Source organism: Sphaerodactylus townsendi, linkage group LG12 (genome assembly GCF_021028975.2).
Source record: "Sphaerodactylus townsendi isolate TG3544 linkage group LG12, MPM_Stown_v2.3, whole genome shotgun sequence".
Taxonomy (NCBI): Eukaryota; Metazoa; Chordata; class Lepidosauria; order Squamata; family Sphaerodactylidae; genus Sphaerodactylus; species Sphaerodactylus townsendi.
Window position 1 is genome coordinate 22,215,638 of NC_059436.1, and position 24,575 is coordinate 22,240,212.

General features: G+C 46.4%; 2 protein-coding genes across 3 annotated transcripts in view; both read right to left on the bottom strand.

Moving 5' to 3' along the window:
- The window catches only part of ALG9 (ALG9 alpha-1,2-mannosyltransferase), a 29,633-nt gene extending 17,953 nt beyond the window's left edge, over positions 1 to 11,680 (bottom strand). For both annotated transcript variants that reach the window (XM_048512866.1, XM_048512865.1), the window contains exons 1-8: positions 11,476 to 11,680; positions 9,933 to 10,071; positions 9,066 to 9,200; positions 8,219 to 8,289; positions 7,387 to 7,475; positions 6,186 to 6,321; positions 4,727 to 4,814; positions 3,501 to 3,606 (exon numbers count right to left, since the gene is read on the bottom strand). In XM_048512866.1, coding sequence (XP_048368823.1) covers positions 3,501 to 3,606; positions 4,727 to 4,814; positions 6,186 to 6,321; positions 7,387 to 7,475; positions 8,219 to 8,289; positions 9,066 to 9,200; positions 9,933 to 10,071; positions 11,476 to 11,591 — 880 coding nt within the window. In that variant the 5' untranslated portion in view covers positions 11,592 to 11,680. The remainder of the gene's footprint in view (positions 1 to 3,500; positions 3,607 to 4,726; positions 4,815 to 6,185; positions 6,322 to 7,386; positions 7,476 to 8,218; positions 8,290 to 9,065; positions 9,201 to 9,932; positions 10,072 to 11,475) is intronic.
- A 7,567-nt stretch (positions 11,681 to 19,247) lies between these two features.
- FDXACB1 (ferredoxin-fold anticodon binding domain containing 1) lies at positions 19,248 to 24,567 on the bottom strand. Its single transcript, XM_048512864.1, has 5 exons — positions 24,377 to 24,567; positions 23,673 to 23,829; positions 22,514 to 22,717; positions 21,872 to 22,030; positions 19,248 to 20,732 (listed from the first exon to the last, which is right to left on the bottom strand). The coding sequence occupies exons 1-5, from the start codon at positions 24,549 to 24,551 to the stop codon at positions 19,559 to 19,561; spliced, it is 1,869 nt and encodes a 622-aa protein (XP_048368821.1). The 5' UTR covers positions 24,552 to 24,567; the 3' UTR covers positions 19,248 to 19,558.
- Between the last annotated feature and the right edge of the window lie 8 nt (positions 24,568 to 24,575).

Below are 24,575 nucleotides of genomic sequence, written 5' to 3' on the forward strand. Positions count from 1 at the left end.
CACACGCAAGAGACCTTCCGGTGGGCATATTCTGGACAAACCACTGCAGGGAGCCAAGATAGGCTTCTTCAAGTCTAAAAGCCCAAACTCCACTATCAGAAACACAATTGCCAAGGCCAAGGGGAAGCTCTAACATCAAGAGGTTTCTAACATCACCAACAATTCAGCCTCTCAAGTCTGCTTCACATATTGTTTCAGATGAACACATAAGGCTTTGTCTGTCTAAAAATAGGAATGCAACAAGACAACTACGGTACTTGAAATCATCATGCAGATGTGATTCTTGGGAGGGCTGGGATGGAGTTTGGCTCCTTACTGTGCAGACACTCAGAGGCAAACCTGGGTGGGAAGTCTTTTGTGACAGCTTCAAGAGCTGAAGTATTTGATGAGAGACCCCTCACGTCCTTGAACCTGGGTTCCAGTGGGGTCGCCAGGACCAGGTGTGGAAATTCCTGGAGATTTAGCAGAGGGGAGAGGACTTCAGTGGGGCATCATGGGATCAGGTCTGCCTTCCAAAGCTGCATTTCCCTGCTCTGGTCTGGAGGTCAGTTGTCATTCTAAGAGATCTGCAGGCCCCACCTGGAGACTAGCAACCCTAGTTCCAAACCTTTTGTTGCTGCAGTGGCATAGTGGCAGTGGCGTAGTGGCTAAGAGCAGGTGCACTCTGATCTGGAGGAACCGGGTTTGATTCCCAGCTCTACTGCCTGAGTTGTGGAGGCTTATCTGGGGAATTCAGATTAGCCTATGCACTCCCACACATGCCAGCTGGGTGACCTTGGGCTAGTCACAGCTTTCTGGAGCTCTCTCAGCCCCACTTACCTCACAGAGTGGTTGTTGTGAGGGGGGAAGGGCAAGGAGATTGTAAGGCCCTTTGAGTCTCCTATAGGAGAGAAAGGGGTGATATAAATCCAAACTCTTCTTCTTCTGCTCTATCTTACTCGTGAACCTCCAGATGTTATGGACTACAGTTCCCATCATCCCCTGCCAGTATCATGCTGGCAGGGGATGATGGGAACTGTAGTCCATAACATCTGGAGGGCTGCGAGTTTGACACCAAATCCCTTTATTTCATGGAGCCGTCCTGGTGGCATTGCACTTAGCTCCAATGTTGGGTTTGTACAAGCTCTGAGGGGGAGGTTCGTTTTCTTCTTTAAGCGCCATTCAGCCAAGATCGTTCTCCAACCCAAACTGCTCCTGAAGTTCAACTCCAGCGTTTTCCCCTGATGCTCTCTCGCTGGCATCCAGGGCACCTACTCCCAACCCTGAAAGAGATGGGAAGCGAGGCCAGTCGTTGCCTAGCAACAAGCCCTGGCACAGGGACTGGGTCTGCCACAGTAGCTGGCAGAGCCATTGTGGGGCTCGTGGGGGGCACCAGCTCTCCCGCCCTGCCCGCTACCGATGGGTTCTTCCCTGCAGCTCTTCCCCCACCCTGTTCATTTTTGGCAATGGCGTCTTTCCAATTTAGAAGGCTCTACAGAAGTGGAGGACGTTCAGGGGATTAGAATAGTTCTGGGATGATGCTGTGTTGCATGCGTGGAGCTATAAAAAGCACGCTGGGAACAAAAACGCTCCAGTTTCTCCCACCCCAATTCAAAAAGTGTCATCCGGCTGCTGGTTGGGGGGGGGGGGGGAGCCTTGTGAGCCCTGTTGGAAGTGAAGGACTTTACGCTGTTTCCTGCCTCAACCTACAGAGGGGGTTTTACTAGAGAGCTAGTGGCTAGATAGGGACCTAGGGATTGACACCTTTACTCTATCATGCTGGTTCTATACCTTTGATGTTAGACTGATACTCTCAGGGACATCCTTCCTTCCAGCTTCTTCCTCAACCCCTTCTCCATTCTTCTATTCCTACCATGCCTAGAGAGAGGATGGATGCTCCTCGCATCCATCTCCATCCAGCTAGATCAGGGGTAGGGAACCTGCGGCTCTCCAGATGTTCAGGAACTACAATTCCCATCAGCCCCTACCAGCATGGCCAATTGGCCATGCTGACAGAGGCTGATGGGAATTGTAGTTCCTGAACATCTGGAGAGCCGCAGGTTCCCTACCCCTGAGCTAGATTAAGATAGCAAAGTGACTCTATCTACCTACCTTTCTATCCAGAATGGAGTTCACTGATAAATACTCTTTTGTGTAAGCTTGCTGCACATTGGGATCCATCACGCACACGCACGCACACGGGGTAAGGGCTTCTGCTGTGTTCTAGCCACCTGTGCCGCTCTGCTAACTACGATAAGGGGTAATCTCCAACTACCAGGAGCACTTATCCCAATAAACCCAACCCCCCCAGAGGCATATCAGGGGGAAATGGTGCCCAGACACAAGAAGGAAAAAGAAACTCCTTGGCCTTCCAGATTCTGCACCTGAGCAGGTGGCACACACCCAGCCAGCTCTGAAAGCAGAAGGCAGCAGAACCTGTCCCAACATGCCCGTCCTTCCAGCCATCTTCGTAAGCAGGCGTCAGCGTCAGCACATAACACTCGAGGCTCGGTAGTCAACGTCTTTCCAGCGTTCAAGCCGCTTTTTTGTTAGCAGGGAGACATTATATAAGCATCACTCTGAATGATTTTGGAATTTCACTGGTCCCTGGAGGACACTGTGGAGCCGGCTGATGCTCGCGCACGAGAGGAGGAAAGGTCAGGCTGATTACACTGATGACAGCAAAGAGGCTCCCAGGACCGGCGGTGATGTAGTTGAGACTTGTTGTGCAGGGATGAAGGACAGTCAGAAGGACAAGCACCAAGCTGCTGTTATGTGCTCAGGCTGCCAACGGCCACGCACTGCGTGCAAGTAAATGCCTTCCATGTAGAGCATTGGGGTGGGGGGGGGGGCTCTAGCCAAAGGAGGTCACAGGAGCAATACTAGGCTACATGGAAGCACTGTCTGACCCAACATAAGGCAGTTCCGTTCAGAGGAACAATTCAAGACAGCAAAGGTCCTTGACTCCACTGAGACGTCTTATCAGCAAGAAAGCAATGCCATGGGAATGCTCAGCAAGAGAGACATCCTCCTTTCACAACACCCCTTCAACAATTTCAGAGGGGGAACCAGATGTGAATCCTACCACAACAGCCCAGGTGCTCCCATAACCTGCGTTCCTCTGTTCTCACTGCACAGATTCAGGACAGAATAGCAAAAGCATACTCTGAGCCTGCAGAGGGGGTATCTTTTCCCAGCATGCTTCTCTCGTGTGTGTCTGGCTTAGTACAGAGGTACAAAATGCACAGTGGGCTTGGACATAGACTTGGGTCTATGTCACCCAAGTAGTCATTTTGGCTGGTCTTGTTTTTTAAAGATGCAAACGAAGGTGCATGAATTCCAAGGGATCTGTCCCACAAGACTGCTGGGGGGCAACTAAGGATCTCATGGTACAGCTGCTTGCAGAGGCTAAATTCACCCGGCCAATAAGGTGTGCCAGTCTCACAGCGCAACAAGCCTCTGGGGTTCCACCCCACCCCACCCCCCGCACAGCACATCCGGTAATCACCAGGCCCACTCACCATAGAGATCCGGTCCGTGTGGCGTGAAGACATTATACAGGACAATGTTGACAGGAGCAATCACCAGCTTCCCGTAATAATAGCTGTCGACCACCACCAGGGGTACCTTCAACAAGCAGTACAGAGTTTGTTAAGTTCTGTCACACTTTGGGCAAATTCACAGACTAAGGCTCATTCCGCACATGCAGAATAATGCACTTTCAAACTGCTTTCAGTGCTCTTGGAAGCTGTGCGGAATGGCAAAATCCACTTGCAAACAGTTGTGAAAGTGGTTTGAAAACGCATTATTTTGCATGTGCGGAAGTGGCCTAAGAGTGGCTTTTGAATTCCCTCTGTCTGTAAAGCCAAAGAAAGATGTGCACATGTTGCAGAATGGCATTTGGTGCTGGTTGTGGGAACCCTGCCAAACCTGCTGCCCCTGAGACCGGTTAACTCCCTTTGCCCTATAATATGCAGCTATTTTATTTATTTAAAACACGTATTAACTACCCTTCTATCTTGCGGAACTCATGGCTTTCTATTTATTTCTTATTTTTTGCTGTCAAGTTGTAACCAGCTTAAGGTGACCCTGTAGGGTTTTCAGGGCAAGAGATGTTCAGAGGTGGTTTTGCCCTTGCCTGCCTCTGTGTGAAGACTCAGTATTCCCAGGTGATATCCCACCCAAGCATTAACCAAGGCAGACCCTGTTTAGCTTCCGAGATCCAATCAGACTGTGCTAGCCTGGGCCAGCCAGGTGAGATCAAGAGAGGATGGTTTGTCAATGTCTGCCTCTTCACAGCGATCCTGGACTCCCTTGGTGGTCTCCCATCCAAGTACTAACCAGGGCCGATCCGCTTACGAGATCTGATGAAATTGGGCTAGCCAGGGCCATCCAGCTCCACAATAACTCCAAGAATGCAAGCTCAGCCGTATGCACATGCCTAGATAGACTCTTTTAAAACTCCAATTCAATTGCCACTGTTTTCTGTTTCCAAACCGCCTGTTCACATGAACACCCATTTCCCAGACACTTCTGTTCCTATTTAGAAAGCAGAGTATAGAAACGTGGGATATCCCCCTTGGCTTCAACAAGCACAAACGAACCTGTAAGGAATGTTTTCCTACACACAAGGAGTGCGTGAACAACACAGTGGAAGAACGAGTCTCTCTGATTCTGATTCATGTGAAAGATGAGGAAGGCAGATCCTCACACTCTTCCTCAGCCACAACCAATTCTGGAAACTCACCATAAACACCACCAAGGCCACGAGACACCACTTCAGGAAGCTCCGCCATCTTCTCTTGAGTATCAGGAAGTCAAAGGCAATTGGAAGCCTAGCAGGCAAAACACCAAAGAGATGCTCTATGGGAGGAGAGTTTCAGAGGGCAACCATGCTGGTCTGCAGTAGAATAGCTAGAGTCAAGTCCAAAAGTACCTTAGGGACCAACAAGACCAAGAAGATTTCAAGGTGTCAGGTTTCAAGAGCCAAAGCTCCTTTTGTCAGTTGTCTAACCTTGTACCCCAAAAATCTAGATGATCTAAGGTGCTACTTTACTTGCATCTAGCTGTTTATGGGAGGAAGCATCAAAGAGGAGCTGCATGGGACTGTCTCCCTTCCTCAACCAAAGGAAGCTCCTTATAGTGGGAGAACAGCTGGGTAAGAGCTTTCAGCTGTTCCTTCTGCACCTCATCTTTTTTGGGGGGAGGGGGGATATTATTTTATTACTACTGCTTGAAATCTGCTTAGTGCTTTCTAAGGCAGAGTTTGCACCATCGATTCTTAAAACTCTTCCATAAAATCATGCAAAACACTTGAACAATTCTCACCCAAGTGTTGTGTAACACTGCCAGCTACAACTCCAGCCAAGTATTGCATAACTCTGCCAGCAATAACCTCAGAACTGAAAACACCCTTCCATCTCAAAGACACTGCTCATATTGGGTGCTGTGTGGTTTCCGGGCTGTATGGCTGTGTTCTAGCAGCATTCTCTCCTGACGTTTCGCCTGCGTCTGTGGCTGGCATCTTCAGAGGATCATACACTGCTCATACTTTCTTGCACTGCCTGCTACAACCATGAAGGTTAGAAATACATGTTGAAAGGTTCCTAACAAGCTGACAGAGCCTCACAGCACATGCAAAGAAGCACTGTCCAAAATGCAAAGCCTCTCCAAAGAGCAGTGACTGCACAGCTGCATGACCCCACGCACATGGGGACTTATGCAGGCAATTGCTTTACTTATAACATTTAGATCCCCAATCAGTGTGCAAGAAGAAGACAAAGAGTTGGTTTTTACACCCGGCTGTTTATCTACCTTTAAAGGAGTCTCAAAGCGGGTTACAAGCTCCTTTCCTTTCCTCTCCCCACAACAGACACCTTGTGAGATAGGTGGGACTGAGAGAGTTCAGAGAGAACTGTCTGGCCCAAGGTCACCCAGCAGGCTTCATGTGTAGGAGCTGGGAAACAAATCCAGTTCACCAGATAAGAGTTTGCCACTTGTGTGAAGGAGTGGGGAATTGAGCCGGGTTCTTCAAATTAGAATCCACTGCTCTTAAGCACTACACCACGCTAACTGGGCTAATAATCCCAGAAAGGACACTGGTGTCTTTCCCCACACCTGTCTGGCTGTCTCTAGTCCAGCTTAAGCAACCAGGCACGGGATCCCTGCAAGCATACACAAACAGTCCCCCCTCCATAATTGCTTACCCAAGTGCTGCACTGAAGGGCCAGCCAACGATGGCTCCGGCAGCCACTCCCATCACTGCCAGAGAGATCTTATCCATGTACCACCCAGTCATTGCTACCACTGTGCTGTACATGCAGAAGCTGCTTGGGAGAAAAGCTGCAAATCAAAAGCAGGAAAGGGATCAGGATTTGGGAGAAAGAAGAAAGCGTTCACACAGCTTTGCAAACTACACGGGGCAAAACCGAGCCCTCGTGGCAGGCCATTCTATAGCGTAGGTTTTAAAAAAGAGAGATAAGGGTGCCAAGCAAAATGAAGGAAAAGCAAAACAACAATTGTGCTCCAGGGAAAATACTGAGTATCTACATCAAAGGTGTCAAATGTGCAGCCCTGGTGCTGGATTCGGCCCCTTGAGGGGGCTTATCAGCACATGCTATGCTAACTGAACCTTGGAAGCTGGACACAGGGAGGAGAGCACCTAAAAAGCTCTCTTCTGCTTCTTGCACAACTTCCTGCTTCACCCTACAGGCACCTTTACTGGTTCATGCACTGCCCCCCTTCTGCACTACCCAAGTCTCCCATGATCAAGGAATTGGAGCATGTTTCCTATGAGGAAAAACTGAAAAGTCTGGAATTTTTCAATTTAGAAAAACGATGACTAAGGGGGAACACAACAGAGGTTTATCAAATTATTCATGGAGTGGAGAGAGTTGAAAATGATTTTTTTTCTCCCTCTCCCAAAATTCTAGAACTTGAGGGCATTTAATGAAGTTGATGGGCAGTAAATACAGGGAAAGATTTCGAGCTGTGTTGGGAAAGGGTGGTGTATTAAATTAAATAATATAAAAAAATTAAAAGGCTGGACAAAAAGAAATTATAAAGCAAAGGATTAAAATGTGGATCTTGCTACCAGAGGGTGTAGTGCTGGCCACAGGAATAGCTTTAAAGGGGGATTTAAAAGGGGATTTAACAGTTTTATGGATGGCAGGTCTATCAGTGGCTACTATTCTAATGACATTCAGAGGCAGTCAACCTTTGGATCCTAATGCCAGGAGGTCTTGGCCTTTGTTGCTGGTCCTCCCAAGGCCACTTTGAGTGACAGGGTACTGGCCTGATCCAGCAGAGTTCTTCTCATGTACCAAATCAAAAGAAATCTTGCCCCAATCTCCTTCGCCATCAAATGTCCAAGATTAGATTAGCCCCAACATTCCATTCTCAGCTTACCAGCTGCTGAGCAGAACATGCCAGTGCTGAGAACCAAGAAAGCCAACATTAGACGGCTGACGTGCAACCCAAATTTCTTGCATACTGTCCTGGGGGATCAGAGGGAAGATCATAAGAGAGTGCCAGTACAGACAGGAATCAACAATCATCACAGCTGGAAACTCACAACACTCCAGGCATTACTGAACTAGCTTATACCTAATAAAGGTTTGCTTGTCTGTTAGTGAACTAGATGGGCCCGATTCAGGATCAGGCACTTTTGTTTTTTCAAGAGGGCATAGCCCTGCAGGATAGCCTCCCCAGCCCAATCAGGCATCACAGGGCTACAGGGGGCTTTGCATTTTCCTCATTTCATTGCCCCCTCCCCCCGCACCAAATCCACCAGGCAGACAGGGCTATATCCCAGCCCCCCTCCTCAGATTCACAATTCATAGTTAAAGGATCTGAAGTATTTATTTCAAACTCCCTATCCCCACAGGGCTCAGGGCATGTCACAACAAAATTAACAACAATTCATTAAAACATTTTAAAATAACCATACAAAAATTAAAGCAACAATACTATAAAACGCTCATTAACGATTTCTCACTGAAACTTTCAAGCATGCAAGTTAAAGCAGTCCAATAAGTCAAGGCAAAATAGAATGAGACATCTAAAAAGCAAATATTTGACATTTTGATTATTAGCTAAAATTAGGCTTTGAGGAAACTTTATAAAATAAAACATATATTCAGCAAAAACATACATCGAACGCAACTGAAAAATACTCTCACAACTATGTCCATGCCATTTACACCAAAAGGTAAACTAGGGAAGCGTGTTCTGTACTCACTTATAAAAGTAAAGTTCACAAACACAACTCAGGAAGGCCAAGAGGCAGCGGACAAAGTAGAAGATGAGGACCTGGGGAAAACAGAACGCTTTTACGAATAGCCAGACTCTCCTGTCTCAGCCACCCGCAAGACATTATAAAGCTGGAACAATCACAGAAACAAACATGATTTGAGTCTAGCAGCATCTTAAAGGTCAACAAATATATTTCCAAGATTCAAATCTCAAAAATTTATATCCTGGAAGGCTTTTAGGTCTCTGGACTTGAATCTTCCTCTCCTCTTGCAGACCAACATTGCAACTCACCAGGAAAAACAAATAACCTACTCAGAATAACTTAGGACTGCTTGCAACTACATATGGCTTGAGCTTCACCACAAGTGCTACCCTACTCAATGGGCAAACTGGTTTTAGTGCCATATACATAATCACCACAAGGACGTAGAAAGACTGCTATCACATCCTTGGAGTAAAAAAAAGAACTGTGCTGAGTGACTGATTCAGCTGGTTCAACCATCCGTCTCCTCTTGCCATTATACAGGTGACACGCTCAACTTGTGATGGGACAGAAAGTAGACTACAAGTTCCAGTGGCTGTCAACAAACAAGCAAAGTGGAATGCAACAGGGATCACCCCAAGGTTATTACGCTTTTCGGATCTTGTGCATTATTAAGTCAATCGTGAATTTCAGGGGTCAAGTCAAGCTGAGAATCAGCCACGTCAGAACTCAGAACTAGCAGCTAGAAAACTCAACTGGACCGATTCCCTCCTACAAAAAAAGCTTGTTCCTTCTGCGTAAAATAGGATAGAAAAATTACTCGCAGAAAAAGTCCGGGGATGCTTCTTACCTTGTTTGTTTCCAGAACTCTGGCATGGAACAGGGCTGGCAAAGCGTGCAGCCACAGATAAGCATAGGAACGGATGGCATAGGCAGGAGAATATTCCCACGTCTGAAAGCCTTTGCCATAAACGAGGTAGTGTGTCTAGAAGAACCCAAAGCGAACACAAATCAGAAGGTGGTATGCTTCAGCTCAGGTGCCCCTAACCTATCTGAACCTGTGGGCATATTTGGAATTCTGACAGTGTGGCAGGTGCAACCACAAAATGACTGTGACGGCTTACTTTCATTTACACAGGAAAGATTGTTGTGCTCTGCCAAAGCAACATTTTAAAAACTCTGGATAGGTAATCATATCCAATAGCCAATCAGCAGCCTTGCTGAGCAAAAGCCCCACCTGGCCCTGCCCATTTACTAAAAACACCTGGCAAATGCCAGGAAAGGTGGCGGAGGGCACCATGGCACACATGGGCGTCACACTGGGGCACGCTACTTTAGCTTAATCCGCATGCACAAACACATAAACAGAGTTATGCCTGGTATGCTATACAGTTACAGATCAAGTTTTGAGCTAGTTTTATGAGTCCACTGGCAATGACCAAGGACATAAGTGTCTGTAGGACTGTGCTCCCACATCAAACTATTCCCAAGACCGTGCCCCAACCATAATCTGGGTTAGACTGAGCATCTCATCTCATTTCATTCATTTCATTTATTCGATTTATACCCCGCCCCTCCCCTGTAGGGCTCACGGTGGCAAATAACAAGCAAATAACATCAAAACACTAATCAAATATCAAACCAACAAATATCAAAACATCAATAACCGTTCATAACCTAAAGTGGACATTTTAGTCCAGGCAAGAAAGCCACTCACAGGTTCCCAGTAGTTAAACGTCTCATCACAGTCAGAGATATTACTCAGCAAGGCAGCACAAAACCTGGCAGAGATCAGACACTTGAAAGCCGTAGATCCTTCTGGGGCCCAGACATGTCCTGCTTTGCTCCCAGATACCCTGGCAAAGAATCAGAAGTCACAAGTGTTAGTCCAGTTAATATATGAGGTGAATGACAGAGAAGCTCAAGAAATCACTCCAGATTTTAAATGGAGCACTTCTGAACATCTGGACTTGCTAAAAACCTGACACACACATTCTAAAACCTTCAGGTACCCTCCTCGGGACTATTCTGAACATTTACACCTCATTCATGGCATATAAATCCAAATGGCTTAATATTACCACCTACTGTTATCAACCGGCAAATGATACAGGTCTATCAAAACTAGGACAAAGAGGCTTAGAGACAGCTTCTACTCTAGAGCTGTGGCTATGCTAAACTCTGCGGCTTCGTGTTGATGTGTTTGGGGCTGTGTGGGGATGGGTGGAGGAAGGGGAAAGTGAGGATGGGGTATGAGTCTGAAATTGTGTGCATCGAGGAATGCTGCTGTAAATTTCGTTGTGCGTGAACAAGGACAATAAAATGCTTATGCTTATGCTTATTAGACTACTACTGATTTCAGAATTGCTGCTGCTATGCAACTAACTAGTGAATTTTGGGTGCTGTGAGCCAATTCTCATCAAAATGTCCAGACCAGGACCAAAGAAGGCAGAAACTTCACCTCCGTAGGTTGCTACTTTCCTGCCTTCAGCGTGACTCCCTCCTGTAAAAGGAGGGGGGGGGGGCAACCCAAGCTATTAATTTTAGCAGTCTTTCTGTGGATCTAATTTGGTTCTCCCTTTTGTAGGCCTTTCAAACAGCATCACCACTTCGGTCCAAATAATGTACATCATAAGACCATCCATGCTAAAAAGTGACACAGTAATACAGTGTTTAGCTACCAGACTACCAATTGCAATTATAAAGCATTTTTTGTTCTGTGACTAATTGTTGAAGAGCTGTTGAAATTGACACCCAGGTCTTCCATACAAAGTCATATCCTCTGAAAGAGTAGAACCATGGGCCAATTCTGCTAGGGCAAAATCTTATAATGCCTTAGTCGTGGGAAATTTTTCTAGTCAGGAGCAAATGAGGAATTGTTTTTAAGGGTCTAAGATTTGCCCCATTGGATCCTTCTCTGCATATTGTCATTGTGAGATTGTATGTACAAGATAGGCTATTATGGGCCTTTCATGCGTGTTATATATGTGTGTGTGTGTAATATTATGATATTAAAAAGAAATATGACATTTATATTTGACAGCTCGCCCATCTCTTCTGACAGTCACCATTGACTCCCTCCCCCACGCTCGAAAACAAGTTTCAGCCTAGCCATGCCCCTCACATCCCTCAAGGGGGGGGTCCCTTGCCCACCGCCCCCCTTTACTTCACGCGACCCGCACGCCCGGAGTCCCATTGATGCCCCCTCCTCAGTCATTCATTCCTCCTTCCCTCCCTCCCTCCCTCCCTGGACCACCTACTCGGCTTTGGCCTCCTCGGCGGCGGGCGGGGGCGCCTCCTCTCGTTGCCGGGGGGCACCCGCTGCCGCGTCCCCACCGCCCCCTCGGGGCCGCTGCCGGGCCCCCTTGGCCGCCATGCCCCGTGTGGGCAGAAATCCAACTGGGCTGCCCGCTCCCCGGCGAGACACGTCAGAGCTTGAAGCGAGCGGCCGCCATGATAACTGTGGGCGTAACTCAGCGCATGCGCGCGGCGGCTCGGTCAGGGCCGACCTCCAGGTAACTGGGCTGGGCTGCAGAGAGCAGGGGAGGTGTGGCTTTGCCAAGCTCCAGGTACGGGTCACTGGAGCTCGCCCAGAAGCACGACTGGTCTCCAGACCACACAGATCACTTTATGAATTCGCTTGAATTCATATTTACTCTGCTTCTGGAGGAAATGGCTGCCTTCCAAGGTGGCTTCTCCTCTCCCCAAGCCCCATCCTCCCGGGCACACGACCGCATCCCCAAAAGCAACCCACACCTGTCTGCAAGTTCAGAACCACTCAGTACTCGGATGGAGGGTTTGGTTGCTGCGTAGTCAGATGAAGTCTCCTGTCTGTGTCTGTCTCAAATAGTTATTAGCAGCCCTCGCCTCAAAAACACGACTTGTTCTTCCCCCAAATCTAGATTCCACACAACAAAATACCTTCTTGGGTGCTGTGTGGTTTCTGGGCTGTATGGCCATGTTCTAGCAGCATTCTCTCCTGACGTTTTGCCTGCATCTGTGGCTGGCATCTTCAGAGGATCTTTCGCCTGCATCTGCCAGCCACAGATGCAGGTGAAACGTCAGGAGAGAATGCTGCTAGAACACGGCCATACAGCCCGGAAACCACACAGCACCCAAGTGATTCCAGCCGTGAAAGCCTTCAACAATACAAAATACCTTCTTTTTCTATAGTCTACCTTAGCATTCAAGCATTTAGTTCCTACCATGAATGCTGGGAAAGTGAAGAGAGGCACAGCGCCAAACATCCCTTGGTGAGTACAGGGCATTTTGCACAGGCTCAGGGGCACTCATTTTTTCTCACAGAATGAACAGCAATGAAATGAGAGTACATTTCAGGCTCAGCAAGACTGAGCAGCACTCTTGCTCTTCCCTGCCTTCTGAACAAATCGCCAATTGCAAACGGATGGGAAAAGCTCAACCTATACCCATTTTCTACCTGATGCTTCGTTGGTCACTTGACATCTAGGGAGAGATGAAGAAACAATGAATGAAAGGGGGGGACCCAGGAAGGTGGAGGAGAGGAGATATGCAATTGATATGATGCTTGGTCGGGAAGGGTCAACTGATTCAGCCCTGACACAGCGTCCCATTGACCATCCCTCCAAAACAAGAGTCTGCATCTGTCTCCACAAGTAAAAGGGCTAGAAACTTGGGCCTAAGAAGCAGAACTCATGCTGTGTATGTGGAAGGTTCCAGATTCAATATCGACAATCTCTGTGTAAAAGATAATGGGGGATGTGAAAGGTCACTCCGAACCATGGACAGAGGAAATGATAAGGACCTTGGTAAACCACGTTCTGTTCCAATACAAAGTAGATTCCTATACTGGTATAAAAGACTTCCTGTAGCTACAGACTATTTGAGGGGTATTGGAATGACAAGCATAGAACCCCATGCCAATCTATATCTGTTGTGACTTGCTTAATAACACTTGTGTCATGACTCAAGAAACAGGAGTCGGAGGAACAAAACATAGTACTTTATTCCATAGCTGCTACTCACACATAGCTTAAAATCACTCTGCAGCTGTGCTCAATATAACACACTTACTAATTACCAATTACAGTGCAACAGCTGCAGACTCTTAAAACCATACAATACATTACACCCCTTCCCCCTAACTCCTGTAATAATCTGGTGGGATTCTCTTTCGCTGCGATCGTCTCAGCTCCCGCTCTGGCTCCTGAGTCTGTGTTTGTTCCTGGTTCTGCAAAACAATTGGACCCTTTGCTGTTTCCTTATCCTGCATCTCCGTCTGCGCCCTTAACGCCCCAGGTTCCTCGGGGACAATTGGACTATTTACTGCTTCCTCATCCTGCAGCTCCATCTGCCCCCTTAACGCCCTAGATTCCTCAAGGACCTGGGGTTCCTGATCTACTGTTGGACCTGGCACTCTCTTCCTTACTTGGTCAACATGTCTGCGGATCACCTGCCCTTCTTCAGTTTCCACCCTATAAGACAAGGGCCCTGTTGGCTGCCTCACAACTGCTGGGACCCAACATGGACCTGCTCCATAATTTCAGACATACACCGTGTCATCCCTATCAAATGTCCGAGGTGCTTTCAACACTTGATCTTCTTTTCGCGGACGATCATCAACTGAATCGGGATGCATTCGGTCCAGCAACGTCGTAAGTTTCCGATTCATTAGCAACTCCGCAGGACTCCTCCCGGTGGCTGTGCGGTGTTATGTGCTGTGTTAACAAAATTAAGCCAACCGGCGGTGCCAATCCCCCTCTACTATTAGCCTGCAATGCATCCTTTGTTATGCGCACCATCCTTTCTGCCTGCCCATTGAAGTAGCGGATGAAAGGGGCCGAGGTAACCTGGCGAATAACACCATTAGCCAGGAATACTCTAAACTCCTTAGATACAAACGCTGTCCCATTATCCGATACCACCGTATCCGGGAGGCCATGGGTTGCAAATAACTGATGCAGTGCCCTAATTACTGTTTGTGATGTCATTGACATTACTGGCACTACTTCTAGCCATTTGGAATATGAATCCACTACAATGAGAAACACCTGGCCCTGGAAAGGCCCTGCAAAATCAATATGTACCCTTGACCACGGTCTTTTTGTGGACTCCCATTGATAGGTAGGGGCCTGAGGTGGGGCAGGTGCGGCGTTATCTGACACTCCCTGCACCTGGCCACCCATTCTTCTATTTCGCTATCCATCTTTGGCCACCACACATAACTACGGGCCAATGCCTTCATTCTCACTATTCCAGGGTGCCCTACATGCAAGGCCTCCAGCACCCTAATCCTTAAAGCTGCTGGGATCACTACTCTATTTCCCCACAGTAAGCACCCCTTGTGGACAGATATCTCGTGCTGCCTCATTCCAAATGGTCTAAATTTTTCCCTCTAACTTACCCAATGGCCAACCCTTCCATGCCCAATTCAAGACTCGGGCAAGCACTGGGTCATAGCTGACCTCTCTGCTATTTCTGCAGCTTGCACTGGAGGCTCTGATAATGATTCCAACATCAAAACCTCCAAAAGTGGGGAGTGATCTTCCTCCTCCCTTTGTACTGGCAAGCGACTCAACGCATCTACATGCCCAATTTTCTTTCCCGACTGGTGCTGCAAGACATAATCATATGCATTCCGAAACATTGCCCACCGCAGCATTCTAGGGGACAATATCTGTGGTGTCTGGCGGCTCTGAGGAAAATAATCCCAACAGCGACTTATGGTCTGTAACAATCACAAATGGTGCGCCCATACTGCGTAATCATGAAACTTCTTAACCCCAGCCACTATTGCTAATGCCTCCTTATCTATTTGCGCATAGTGCGGCTCCGTTGCAGACAGCGTCCTAGAATATCGCAATGGTGGAGCTTCCCAGCATATCCTCCAATTGATGGCTCAACACTGCTCCAACTCCACCGCGGGGAGGCATGCATGCGTCAAAATCAATGGCTTCCTCTCATCAAAATGAACCAATACACTTTCTGATGACAACAATCTTTTTTTGACATCTCGGAATGCCTTCTCATGCTGACTTGTCCACTGCCACACTGCCGCTTATCTAATAAGCGGTGCAGTGGCTCTACTAATGACCTTATGCTTTAAGAATGAATGGTAAAAATTTAGCAATCCCAAAATGCCTGTAGCTCTTGCTTTGACTGTGGTGCTGGGGCATCCTGGATGGCCCTCACCTTTGCTGATGTCGGTTGGATTCCCCTTGCATCTACCATGTATCCCAAAGAAACTCTGCTTGCGCTACTCCAAACACACATTTTTCAGCTTGACACGCAGCCCTACATCTGAGAAGCACTGCAGTACTTTCCGTACCCGTGTCATCAGTTCCTCCTCAGTTGCACCCACTATCAAGACAGCATCAAAATGCGGTATGACTCCGGCAAGAGTTTCTTAATATTTCTTCCATCAAACTCTGGAATATCCCAGGAGCTACACTCACTCAAATTGCAGCGGCTTTGCTCTGAATGCCCCCCTTTGAGTCACTAGCGTCTGAGCTTCTGCAGTGGCATCATCCACTTCCAGCTGTTGGTATGCCTGCGCTAGATCTAATTTTGCAAAACCTTTCCCCTGCCAATGTTGCTAACAACTGACTGACAACTGGCACTGGAGTACGGATGTTTCTGCAATGCCTTGTTAATTGTGCACTTATAATCAGCACAAATCGCACATCCCATTGGCCTTCAGGGGTCACGTGGTGGAGTTTCCCACTTTGCATTTACCACTGGCTCCAATATTCCCTGTTCCAATAACCCGATCTAGTTCTGCATCCACTTTAGAAGCGCCAAAGCAAATGGAATCTGGCGTGATTTTAGGCGTATTGGGGGTACTGGAAGGATCAAGATACAATGATATAGATGGACCCTTATACTGCCCCAGTCCCTCAGCAAACTACACTCTTAAATTCTTCCCACTAGCACCTCCCATGTTAACTTGCTAACCTCATGAATTCCAGTAATTGCAATTCCCAACCTCCCAAACCAGTCCAACCCCAAGAGGCTTCGTCCGCCTTCCTTCCACTATTAACAATTTCAAACATCCATCAAACATATGATATTTTACATGGACATTACACATGCCAACCACAGGTACCCTATGTCCTTGATAATCCGTGAAGTGGTAAGTCACACGATTGAATGTCCAAATCACCCTGTGGGCAAAAGGTTTTATAAGTGTCCCATGAAGCGATGGAGAATGCTGACCCAGAATCCACTTCCATCACACAAGGGACATCCTGGATCTTCACAGTCACCGACAACTTCGCGGCTGAATCTCGGGTTGCTGCGTGGTTAATTACATCAGCTCGCGTAAAACACCATCACACACTGCTCATGTGGGGGTTGGCCAGTCAAGCCAGCTACATGGGGACAGCAAGGTGCATCCACAGAGTGTGTAGCAGATGAGCGGGAACATGTCTTCTTGGTCCCTGATGCCTTTTCTCTGCACACTCCCAATATGCTAGCGTTTACAACAGAAACATTGTGCCTCTTTAAATTTACACCTTTCTCTCTCATGGGGCCCACCACAACTCACACATTTCTCTGTTAACATCCTCCCTCTCTGTTGTGGTGGTCTTCCCATCTTCATTACACCATGCCGCAGTCTCTGAATTTCACCATTACCCGGGTCTACAGTCCCACTGCCAGATGTTTGCAGTCTCTGTGGGCTCCTGGCTTGTGGCACCTCCCGAGTAGAGGCTGCAGCAAGTTCAAAATTCAATGCTTCTTGGTACGCCATTTGGAAAGTCAAGTCTGTCTTTGCCAGCAGCACACTCTCCAAGGGCGCCTCTCTCAGGCCACAGACCAGACGATCCCTTTCCACTTCTCCCCCATTGGAGAAATTACATTGTCTTGCCATCCGCCGTAAGACTGCAACATAATCTGCAATGCTTTCAGTCCCCTCCTGATCACGTTTATAAAAAACACTCCGTCTAGCTATTTCTGACGGTTGGGGAATGAAATGGTCCCTTAATGCAGTCAGTATTTCTACAAGCGGTGTTGCTGATAAGTCTCTTGGCGCTATCAATGCTGAGGCGAGGTCAAACACCCCTTCACCACAGAGGCTCAAAAACACGGCTCTTTTCCTTTCTGGGTCTGTTATGCCATTTGCCAGAAGATAAAATTCCAATCGGGCCTCATAACTCTGCCACTTCAAAGGAAACTCCAAATTAAACTGTTCCAGCTGCCCTTGAAAGGCCATAATTTACTCACAGTCCTTGCTTCACAAAACTTGCTAGACTCGTCATAAGTTTATCCTCGTCGCCAATTGTCATGTCTCAAGAAACAGGAGTCGGAGGAACAAAACATAGTACTTTATTCCATAGCTGCTACTCACACATAGCTTAAAATCACTCTGCAGCTGTGCTCAATATAACACACTTACTAATTACCAATTACAGTGCAACAGCTGCAGACTCTTAAAACCATACAATACATTACAACTTGATTAATGATAAATAATTCATAGTAATTTCATACTATATGCCACCTTCATCTGCATGGTTTACCAGTTGAGTATCATTTATATGTTGGAATATTTGTGTTTTTCAAGGCTCATGTGACATTATTCAGCTGTTTGTGTTGATTAATCTTTGCTGAACAGCATGCTTTTTTAATGTTTAAACTCTGATTTTGTTGGAAGGACCAATATGTATGTATGTATGTATGTATGTGATTTCTATACCGCCCAATCCCCAAAGGGATTGTTTAATTTTTATTGACTGTTTACATTTTTATTCCTGCAAGTGGTTGTGTTAAGTAGGGGTCACTGCTTAGGGCACTGCTTTGCCTGGGGCCCTATGATACTGTCAAGGCAGCCGTGTGCTATATGTGCATCTTGCCGGCCTATGCTCACTGAAAGAGGGGATTAAAATGTAATAGGCTCACTAGCAAATATGTAATTCTGCACCAAGCGCACAAAAACAGAACTGCATTGGTACTGCAGATAAAAACTCTTGGACTGGGTCGAAATGAGGCCCATTCTCACCCAAGCTTCCTGCCAGTCTAAACTGATCGGCTGGTCAAGGACTGGCTGCCACCTGGCCCAGAGAACCGCGGCCCCGGCCCCTCTTCCATTCAGTGAAGGATTCTGCACCAGTCGCTCTCGCACTTTAGTCCAAGTAACAACTGCAATAATCCTCCCTAAAAATAAAGATCAGCACTTGGGCATCTGCGAGACTGGCAGCTATAAATGGCTCTGGATTTCTTCGCACATTCTTTCCCCATTGTGCCACGACAGGTGCGGGTAGCACCAAGAACAGCTTATTAGGCAAATGTATTAGTCAAGCAAATGAACGGCAGGAGCTTCGCTTCTGTTCAGTACAGGCAAAACACTGCTGTCAGCACGCTTGCAGGAGGAGGGCAATTCCACCCCTTCTTTTGGTCATTGCAGCCCCTCTCACTACACATTTGAAGGCTGCCTCCAATTGGTTATGGCCACTGGTCGATCAAGGCCTCAGGTTGGCAGCAGCTGCGCAGGGTCGCAGAGGGAGGTCTTTCCCATAACCTACTGTCTGGTAACTGAAGATGCCGGGGATTGAACATGCGATCTTCTGCAAAGCAGAGGTTCTTCTACTGAGAGTGGAAGACCTGTGGCTTTTGAATTCCACATCTCCCAGAAGCCTCTTTCTAGAAGCTGAAAGGAACTTCTGAGGAGAGTGGAACGTGGGGGATAACTGTATCTGCCAATGCCTTTTGTTGGCTTGAGTGGTCTGTGATTCCCCAAATGACTAAGAACAGCCAATATGGTGTAGTCAAGTGGTACAGAGCCCCACTCTGCCACAAACTCCATTGGGTTACCCTTCGGTCAGCTGCACTCTTTTAGCCTAACCTACTTTGCAGGGCTGTTGTGAGGATAAACAGGAGAGCAGAAAGATCTGCACTGCCTTGAGCTCCTTGGGAGAAGGGCAGGATAGAAACTAGTTAAACAAGAACATATGAAGAGCTGCACCTGGCCCCCTCTCTTTCAGTTGAAGACAGTTTCATTTAGAACTTCATTTGACTTATTGACAGTCCTGAGATCTTAAATTATGGTCTTTTAGGGTTTTTTTTAGAATCACTGTTTTATTTACACTGTAAGCCACCTTGACTTCTGCAAAGTAGAAAGACAGTTAATACATGTTTTAAATAAATAAATGCACACTGTGTATTTACTTTTAGCAGCAGAGACCAAATATCTAGGTATATATCATTGAACCCCGCGGCCCCTCCCCCCCCGCCTTTTCAAAAGGCATTTATTTGACCAGACAAAATATCCAGCATCAAGGACTTCTTCCATACAAAATCCAGATGTTTCATGTCAGGTCCTATTTTCAAGCACTTGCTAAACCAGTTCAAGGAGATGAGAATAAGGAGCTATCTAAGAGCCACATGCAGCGAGTGCACAATCTCAGTCCTGAGCTTCATCTGCATCCCTGCTGCTTGCTGGGATGTCAGTGCGCTGTCACAAGACTGATAAGTGAGCCGATAACAGAGGCTGGTTTGTGCCGTCTCTGGGTGCTGAAACCTGTCAAGCAGCTGGACAGACACAACCGATTCATGAGACACATCCCTGATAATGGCGTGAAGTTGGGTTTCATCAAACCTTTCTGGGTCTGCAACCCAGAAGCTGAGATCATGCACGTAGGAGGGCGGATAGAGTGAAAAACTCTTGAAGCGCTCTAAAATCCCTCCTGAAAACTGACTAAGGAAACGCTCATCAGAGGTCCAGAGGATTCGCCAGTCACAGATGCCACAAATGTGCATGGCTAGCAGATCGAGGTTCAATGAAGCATATGCAATTTCCTGGTCAGTGCTTGCTGGCCACCAGGGAACTTTGCCGACGGTCCCTACACAACAACCTTTCAGGTCGGCATCAGAAGCATCAAGTTTGAGAACGATTAAATATTTTAGTTTATGGGTCTGCAGTTCAGAATTCACAAAGGCGCCAAATTCGGCTGGATCTGGCTCATCCGTTGTGCAACCCAACTTAAAACCTGCAACCTGCAGCAAAGGGTTTAATGTTACTGAAAGGTTTTCCACAAGAAGCTGTGTGCGTGTATCTTCCGAACCCTTATTAACTACACAGATGAAGAGGGCCTCATGAAAAATGGGCGGAATGTGAAGCGAGATTTTGCATTTCCTAAAGACAGGCCCACTGAGAGCCAGGAGGGCGTTGGGAGGAAACTCTGTTTGTTGTATTACCGTGGAAAGAAAAACCAGAAGGGAAGGTCTTAGATAATATTGTCCGAAAAGCCCGTTTTTCAAGTTGCTATCTTGGTCTGTACCATTCCAGTCAGGAAACCTGGAGGAAAATGTCCCTGTATCCTTCACATCCTTCTCCTTGACCACCAATTCAGGATTCAGATTTCTTTCAGCATCATCAACCATCCAAAGGGCATCCAGGGAGAAAGAGGACTTGCTGCTGTTTTGGAACACCAAGGAAAGGGGACAGTTTGGCTTCAGAACGAGGAAAGATTCACCAAGTCCTTCAAGGAGTTTTTCATTTACTGTCCTGACAGGATGCTGTGAATTCATGCCCAGAAAATCCCTATTGAAAACAGTAACATTAGAAAGCGTCATTGCTGGTCAAGCTACCAAATAATAGCATGCAGCAAATGTGCGCCAAGCATTTTACGATCCACAGCCTATTCAACATCACTTTGAAGACTTTCTAGCAGCAAATAACCATCTTCTACACAATGCAAGACAGGTCTATTAAAAGGGGCAGCAGAGAGGCCTTCCTCAATAATGACTTGCCCAAGGTTATTTATCCTATAAATTCAACAGAGATCCTTTATGTCAGGAATCTCTGACCTTTTTGATCCTGTGGACTCCTTTAAAATCCAACCCTGTGGGTGAAGTTTCCACAGAAACAAGCATATTTTATTCCACAAGCCAATCAGTTCTTCAATGACCAATCAGCGCCTCTGCTGGCAGGAACCTCACCCACTTTCTAAAAGCACTTGGGAGGCACCTTAAAAAGTGTAGATGGGCCCCATGGTGCCTGTGGGGACCTTTGCTTTATGTCACATCATCTTCTAATATATTTACTAGCCTCAGATGAATCCTTTACATTATTTACAGCTCACCTTTCTCACTGACACTCAAGGCAGATTATACAGATTAGAATTAACCTGCAAACCTAAACAACAACATGAAGAAGAGTTTTGATTTATACCCAGCCTTTCTCTCTTGTAAATCTCAAAACACCTTACAGATTCCTTTCCTCTTCCCACAACAGACACCTTGTTAAGTAGGTGGGGCTGAGAGAGTTTGTAAAGAACTGTGATTAGCCCCTTCCCACAACAGACACCTTGTGAGAGGTGGGACTGAGAGAGTTCAAAGAGAACTGCGACTAGCCCAAGGTCACCCAGTAGACTTAACGTGGACGAGTAGGGAATCAAACCCAGTTCTCTAGATAAGAGTCTGTCACTCATGTGGAGGAGTGGGGAATCAAAGCCGGTTCTTCAGATTCACAGCTCTTAACCACTACATCACACTGGCTCTCTAATCTATTAGTAAATCCCATTGATCTCAACAGAGCTAGGAACAGATTACAAGCCTTAGAACTTACTACAGTGGTGGTACTTTAAGACTTTTTGATTTCTATTTTGGACCATGGCCACCACTTGAGTGACTATGCTGTATATGGTTAAATTCACAGGATTTGGAAACTTAGCTACAAACCTGTTGATCTTATCCTGAAATATCTGTGGAACCAGGAAGGAAACCAACTTGCCTTCCACTTCTGTTTGGCAGAGCCGAAGTCTAGGAAGCAGAAGCGGCAGACTCCGGGTGAAGATGTGATTCAAAGCTCCTTCCAGGCAGAAAGATTTATCTTGGCTCCTAAATATAAATATGGCAGGAGTGTTATGAGGTAATGGAGCTGGCAATTTTAATCAGGACAAACAACAGGCAGAAATTTAAAATTACACATACTGAGAGAAAACTACAAGTATTAAATGTGAGATTTGCTCAACATTCAAAGTGGTTTTTCTAGTGTTTTTTTAATATCACTTTCCCATTTACCCAAATTAACATAGGACTTAATTAAAGGTGAAGATCCTACGGTACGTATAAAATATAGTCTCTATTACCACAAGACAAAAATAATCATTAATCACAGGAATCTTCAGGTTTATTCTATCCAAATAACAGATGGAGGAATGTAATATGCATTTCTCCACGTTAAGTAACATGGATACTCTTTTTTCCAAAACACAAAGCTTTTTAAGAGACAGTAGCAGATAATAAAATCTTAGTTACTATGGCAACATCCAAAATGACATCTGGAGTTCCATCGACTGTTGTGCAGTACCTGTGGCTTACCTGTAGCCTGTACATTTATATCCACACGCATCCCTGCTGTTAAATGGATGAATGCCGTTCAGAATGAATCCAGCCTCTGCTGCCATAGCAACAACTTGCCAGCTGTTGTGCCACTCCCTCTGTGGCTGATCTACAGGGGTACCACCCTGTCCCCTACAAAGTGCCACATGGACTTCTCCCTTCTCCGCTAGAACTTCTGCACAGCTAGAATAAAACAGCCCAAATCAGAAGCAGGTTACTCTGTGGCTACTGCTGCAGTTCACTTGATTCTCGGTCTGATCCCAAGATGCCTCTGAACAATATTGATTTTAACAGTGTGGAAGGAAAAGAACGGAAGTAACACTTTAGGAAGAGAGGAAATTAGTTTTTTAGAAGAGTGATTGATTACCTGGCCTGTTATGGAACTCAACAGACAATTTTAACAATGGATAGAACAGGTAATCAACACAGATAATAAATAATTGATCACATGCACTTTCTCATTAGATCTCAGCAACTGTGTTCCAACTGCATACTTTGTAATGGCCAGAACTGGAAAGATTGAAAAAGCTGTAAAAGGAGGTCTCCCTACCAGACAAAACAGCTTTTTGGTTTTCAGTTTCTGATATTTCCCCTTCTTCCTTGAAATCTACATACTTCCTGTAACCATACTGAGTGTCTGCTACTAACTCCTTGGATAAAACTGCCAACCACAGCAGGTTTGAAACAAAGGTTCAAAATAAAACAAATACAATCAAAAGTGTTTATTATTTATCACACTTTGAGGATACTGCCTCTTAAAGGTTTCATTTTGATAACTTGTTTTGAAAATAGAGCTTGAGAGAAATTGAACAAAGATCTACCCTGTTTCCCCGAATATAAGACTTCCCCTGAAAATAAGATGTAGTAGAGGTTTTGCTGAAGTGCGAAATATAAGGCATCCCCAAAAGTAAGACGTAGCAAATTTTTGTTTGGAAGCATGCCCGACGAACAGAGCACAGAAAAATAAGACATTCCCTGAAAATAAGACATAGCGCATCTTTGGGAGCAAAAATTAATATAAGACACTGTCTTATTTTCGGGGAAACACAGTAAATGTTGCGGATCTCCACAGGCTCACACACACACACACACCTGGTAATAGTACAGAGCACTCTAAATTACTTTACTTGTTCCTTACCTACAGAAAAACCTGGCCAGAAGCTCTTTGTTCTTTTTCACGCCAACTTTTCTCCCACAATGAGGGAAATTAAAATAAATGTAATCAAAATCCCTCTCTGCTGGCAAAAAGTGTTCCTCCAGCTTTGTGCAATCAACACAGAAGTGAACTTCAGCTCCTAGAAAATATAAAAGGAAAAGGTGAGTTACTAAATAACAAGCCACACCAATGGCTGGCATCTTCAGAGGCATGTCATTGTAAGACAAGTTTCTCTCCATGGAAGTGTGGAAACTTGTTGTCTTATATCTTAACATGGCATGCCTTGGACGATGCCAGCTGTAGATGTGTGGCTGTGTTCTGGTAGGTTTTGCTCCTAATGTTTCACCCGCATCTATGGCGGGCATCTTTAGAGGCATGTCATGGTAACATGTGCTCCTCCCCATGGCACAGTGTAGAAACTGTACCACAGAGAGCAACACATCTTGCTATCTTACATCTTACTGTGACAAGCCTCTGAAGATGCCAGCCATGTGTGGTGTGTGTGTGTGCCATAAAGCCCCCCACCCCCATCCCCAAGCAGCAATTTCCTCTAAGCTCTGGAAGTTAGCAGTAATTCTGGGAGAAGTCCAGGCTCCAACCTTCCCAAACACAGCAAACGGGGTTCTTGTGTGTGTGTGTGTGTGTGTGTGAGTATGGTGATGGGCTCTGTGTGTGTGTATGTTTACCTTTGTCCCTCAGATACTGAATGTTGCCCCTCGCAAGCGCCTGCCCGGAAGCCCCCTCCTCGCTCTCATAGCAGGTGGCCACGACACGCGTCTCGGCCCCGCGGGCTTCGCACAACCAGGCAGAGAAGGAGAAGTTCCCTTCTCCCACCAGAAGGCTCTTCTTCCGGGGCCTCATGGTGGCAGCCTGGCCCGGAAGCCG